General features: G+C 35.1%; 1 protein-coding gene across 1 annotated transcript in view; it reads right to left on the minus strand.

Moving 5' to 3' along the window:
* LOC107739653 (gamma-aminobutyric acid receptor subunit delta-like) overlaps positions 1-2,346 on the minus strand; it is a 32,114-nt gene extending 29,768 nt beyond the window's left edge. Inside the window, exon 1 of the mRNA XM_016551821.1 lies at positions 2,153-2,346. Coding sequence (XP_016407307.1) covers positions 2,153-2,220 — 68 coding nt within the window. The 5' untranslated portion in view covers positions 2,221-2,346. The remainder of the gene's footprint in view (positions 1-2,152) is intronic.
* Between the last annotated feature and the right edge of the window lie 2,370 nt (positions 2,347-4,716).

The following is a 4,716-nucleotide window of genomic DNA, read 5'->3' on the forward strand; positions in this document are numbered from 1 at the left end:
TGATGTCAATGTTGTGGATCGAGTGGCCCATGGTGGCGGTGGGGTTATGGTATGGGCAGGCGTATGTTATGGACAACGAACACAGGTGCATTTTATTGATGGCATTTTGAATGCACAGAGATACCGTGACGAGATCCTGAGGCCCATTGTTGTGCCATTCATCCACGACCATCACCCAATTAAATTAAGCTTATATATCAATTAAACTGACTATTTTCAAAAGACAATCCCTTTTGCAAGGCAAAAGTCTGGTCCAGTTCCACTTACAAACTTCTCTCTGTCTGTATATGGGTGGCTGTCATATTATGCTCTCCTCAGAACAACAATAATAGAGAATGTTTATTTAAAAAAAAAGTTAATTTCACTGAAATTGAAATGAAAATTTTACAAATGTATTCACACTTTCATATTAAGTACATTAGACAAAAATGTTATCATAACCTTTCCACAATGTGAATAAAAACAACAGCATAGTTTTGTATGTTGGGATGGTCCTAAAATAGGCGTTAATAAATTACATAACATTATGCATGTCTTATTTATTTTTATCTTTTGATTTTGAGGTGAAATTTGACCTACAGTAGTGATGATTCTGTGAGATTCATCCCAAAAAAAGAACAACATAAAAGCTCATAAGTGTACATACACAAGGGGGCAAAACCCTAATGTTGTGACGCACATCCACAAGAGACATGAACTGTGAACTGCACAACAAGCAAAGGGAGAGACGTGTGTGTATATGGGTCAAAGACGAGACATCCCGTTTTAGTGTCCACATCAAATTAAATTTACAAAAGTTATTTAATACATAAAAGCATATTAAATGCAAGTAAAGTGTCTACTTCAATGTTTCCAGTAACTTTTGTGAAAATATGTGGATGAAATAATGTTCCATAGTCATTCAGCATAACAGATATTTATGTAAAAATGAAACAACATACATATTCTGACCTGTACTTATTTTAATATATAAAAGAAAAAGTGATAATACTCATATACAGTATATAGCTGGCAAATGGGTAAAACCAAGTGGTTTGAAGGATAGAGGCAAAGATTGGTAAAGACTGAAAATTAAAATCTGGGTGGGGGATGCAGTGTTATCCAGAAATAGAATCTTTTTTTAATGTCATCTAATGATTCTTGCTGTGAACATGCCTGAAATGATTTTTTTTTTTTTTTGTATATGACATTTTAGTGATTATCTTCTGTAAATCATTGTAAAAATTAATAATAGCCTTTATTTATTTTTTTTGCCAAGATTAAAAAAAATAAACAGGACACATTCTAATGTATGGGGAAAAAATAAAGCTGTATTGAACTTTCACTGTTTTGATGCTTGAAAACCCCTTTTGACCAATATACAAATGAATACATGCATATTTTAATGTAGAAAGCTCCTCACAGAAACGTACATAAATATTAATGACAGCATATTATTTATATCTAACTACCCACCACCAGCGATACATAACCACAACGATGTATCTTATTTATAAAGCAAAAGACACGAACATGAAAATCTGTCCCATATCCAGGCAACAACGAGAATATGAGATATAAGCATATTGGGTACTGTAAGTGAATATTTATATGACGACAGAGACGGCCAGGCACTCTAGAAATTTTAATAACCTATCTACAGGATGACAGTATATTCATGATGTCCATGACAATGAACAGTTTTGACAAATTATCTTCTGATCTACACGAATAAACAATAAATTTATCATACTATAACTACGGGTATATGCTCCTTTCTGTTTAACGTTGAAGGCAGAAGCATAAGAATTCTAGGATTCACTGGAAATATCAGCACAGAAATACTCAAGCATACGTCCAAATTGTTTTTTGAAACTTTGTCCATGCTTAGCATGAGAATCCAACACTTTAACAGTGTAAAAAACAAAAAATGAAACAGCATTGTACCCCCCCTTTAAACCATTTCTGAAAAGAGAGGATTATGGATGTTCACAGATCAGCTCAAATTCTGCTCAGAAATCAGATGCATTTATTCACTGCTTAAACCTCTTTAAAGATTCTAAATGGGCAATATTTTGACAATCAATTAAACTCCAGTGTACTTAGATATGCGTATGTCTGCAGCTGTGTCTCCTTATCCTCACACTGGTGTGAAAGACACGCGCATTCTCACCTGCTCATGCTGTTCCCCCCGATGAGCACAAACCAGAAGATCGTCGCGGCGAAACTCACTGCATCCATTTTGCGCAAAAACGGCAAAGTTGATTCGGGCTGAAAGGAGACAGACAGATTCAAATATCCTAGTTTTCACAGCCTCTTAGGGGAATCGCAGGAAAATTTGTATAATAATCCATATTTTAGCCAGTGCCTTATCCAGACGGCAGAAAAAAAAGGGCACACATATCTCGCTTCCTCTCAGAGAGAGCTCTCCCTATCTCTAAAGCCTGAACCATCGCGAGGTCCGTTTCTCGAACGAATCGTACTTATGAACCGGTTCTTTTTAATGATTCTGTCGAATCGAAGGAAGCGTTCTTGAATCACTTCACTATCTGCGAGCTACTTACTGAATGCTGTGCGGTAGCCTACTGGCTAATAAATTACTTCTTAAATGACTTGCTTTTGTTTTTGTCAAATGTAGTGGGCTTTTGCATACAGGAATTTTGCATTGTTAGCATATATTGCTAAGAATATTGTATTTTGCACAAATGAATAATTATGCAATATTTTATTTGGACCATGGCATTAAACTGAATTATCTATATAGAAAAACAGGACAATTTACCATGAAATCAAAATCGACAATTCTGATAATAGCCTCTTTTATAAAAAAAATAATAATAATAACTTGACGTGTCCGGTCCGAATCCAAAAATAAATTAATTAATTAGTTAAAAAATAAAAAAATAACATAAATAAGACAAAACCAAGTCCCGCACTACATTTTTTCTCGTTTTGATTTATATGATCGCACTGGAACAGAGAAGTTTATTCCAAATACAACCAATCTACAACACGTCACACTGCAGGCTATATAAAATAATAAAAGCCATAAGACAAATTTCAATGTACCTGCAAACGAATGCAACGCCAGTTCCCAAACTGGGAACAGTTTTGACCGTTGACTTGAAAGAACCGGTACAGCAAATCTAACCGTTCGAACAAACCGATTCATTTAAATGAATCAGATTTTCCAACACTACGATACTAGCTGCAAATCCCCTCCTCTCCGTTCACATCAGATTAAATCCTCCGAGTTCTTATGTAACATCAACCCTGCTTAACAGTCATCTTTAGCCCATGTCAATGAATACTTCAAAGCCAGTGTATTCATTTTTCACAAATCACAACATAGTTTTAGGTTTAGCCTATCTCTACAGCCACAGCGCATTTTAAGCGTCCTGGTTCGCGATGCTGTTACACATGCATTTATGAAGAGGTCATTTGCAGAAGGCATCAAACACATTCTACCCACGTTAATATATTGTCCTTTTTCAATAGTTTACCAGTGCACTTACTCTTAGATTAGGCTACTGTTTGATTTGTTTCTGTCCTGTTTAATGTGTAGCCTATTGTGTGTTGTGTGTTATATACTGTACAATTAGCCTACCTTGAACTTGGGGCTGAAATGATGTAATGTTGCATTCAGTGACAGTGATTGCAGAAGCTATTGTTTTAGTAAATGACTTTCATGACTGACCTAGCAGAATATATTCACTGCACAATAAGAAACCCTATGTGCAATGATAAATATTGTTTATGCTTCCCATCTGATTAAGAACTGTCCAAAATCAGTTAGCTGTATCAACAAAACAGGCCAAGTGTTTAAGCTGTTGTTCTGAGAGTTTGTAGTAACCAAGAGTGGAAAGAAAGGAGAGAGAGAGAGAGAAGACAACAGAGATATGGGTTGAGATGGGTTAGTGAATGAGATGTGGCCTATGATTATTTATTTTCTCCACAGAACAGAATACAGGACAGGAATGTTGAGCTTTATGATTACCCAGTCTTCATAACTTATAGGCCTACAAAACCACCCAGCACAACACACACGCAGAGGTGAACAGTAGTGAAGTATTTTTACATTACTCAAGTAAATTGAAAAAGTATCTGTAGTTTATCAGAGTGTTTTTCTTTGGAAAACTTTACTTCACTACATTCCAAAGCATAATGTCATAATTTTTACTGCACTACATTTCATAAATAAAAGTTGTTGTTTGTTTTACCTTTAATACTTAAGAACATTAAAAATTTAGTTACTTTTTGTACTCAAGTAAATCTTTGAATTACTTTTACTTGAGTAAAAGTAAGAAAGTAATAGATTTCTAATGTAATTAAGTATTCTTTCAATAAAATGAGCTGATTGCCGTGCATTATTCTCAACATATTATTCTCAGCATTATTCTCAACATATCAACATTCAGCGCGATCTGAACCCTAAACACGTTTTGTCAAAAAAGCCGGGTTTGGGTGACAAGGCTACTTTCACTTTGAAAAGAGTGAAAATGTTTTTTCGGTCGTCATGAATGTTGCGAATGAAGTGATTAAGGTAGGCCCTAGGCGTTTGAGACTGTCTTCTAGTTTGGAGGACACTCCACTAGGGCTGCCCCTAATAGTAGACTAATCCTTAGTCTACCAGAAGAGGCTTATCGACCAAAATTTTATTAGACGCTTAGTCGCATACATTTTTTTTTTTTTTTTTTTTAATAAATAGGGGGCACAAATAAAAGAAGCCTCTTTACA

The sequence above is a fragment of the Sinocyclocheilus rhinocerous genome, unplaced genomic scaffold (assembly GCF_001515625.1).
Source record: "Sinocyclocheilus rhinocerous isolate Xijiao unplaced genomic scaffold, SAMN03320098_v1.1 scaffold435, whole genome shotgun sequence".
In the NCBI taxonomy this organism is placed as follows: Eukaryota; Metazoa; Chordata; class Actinopteri; order Cypriniformes; family Cyprinidae; genus Sinocyclocheilus; species Sinocyclocheilus rhinocerous.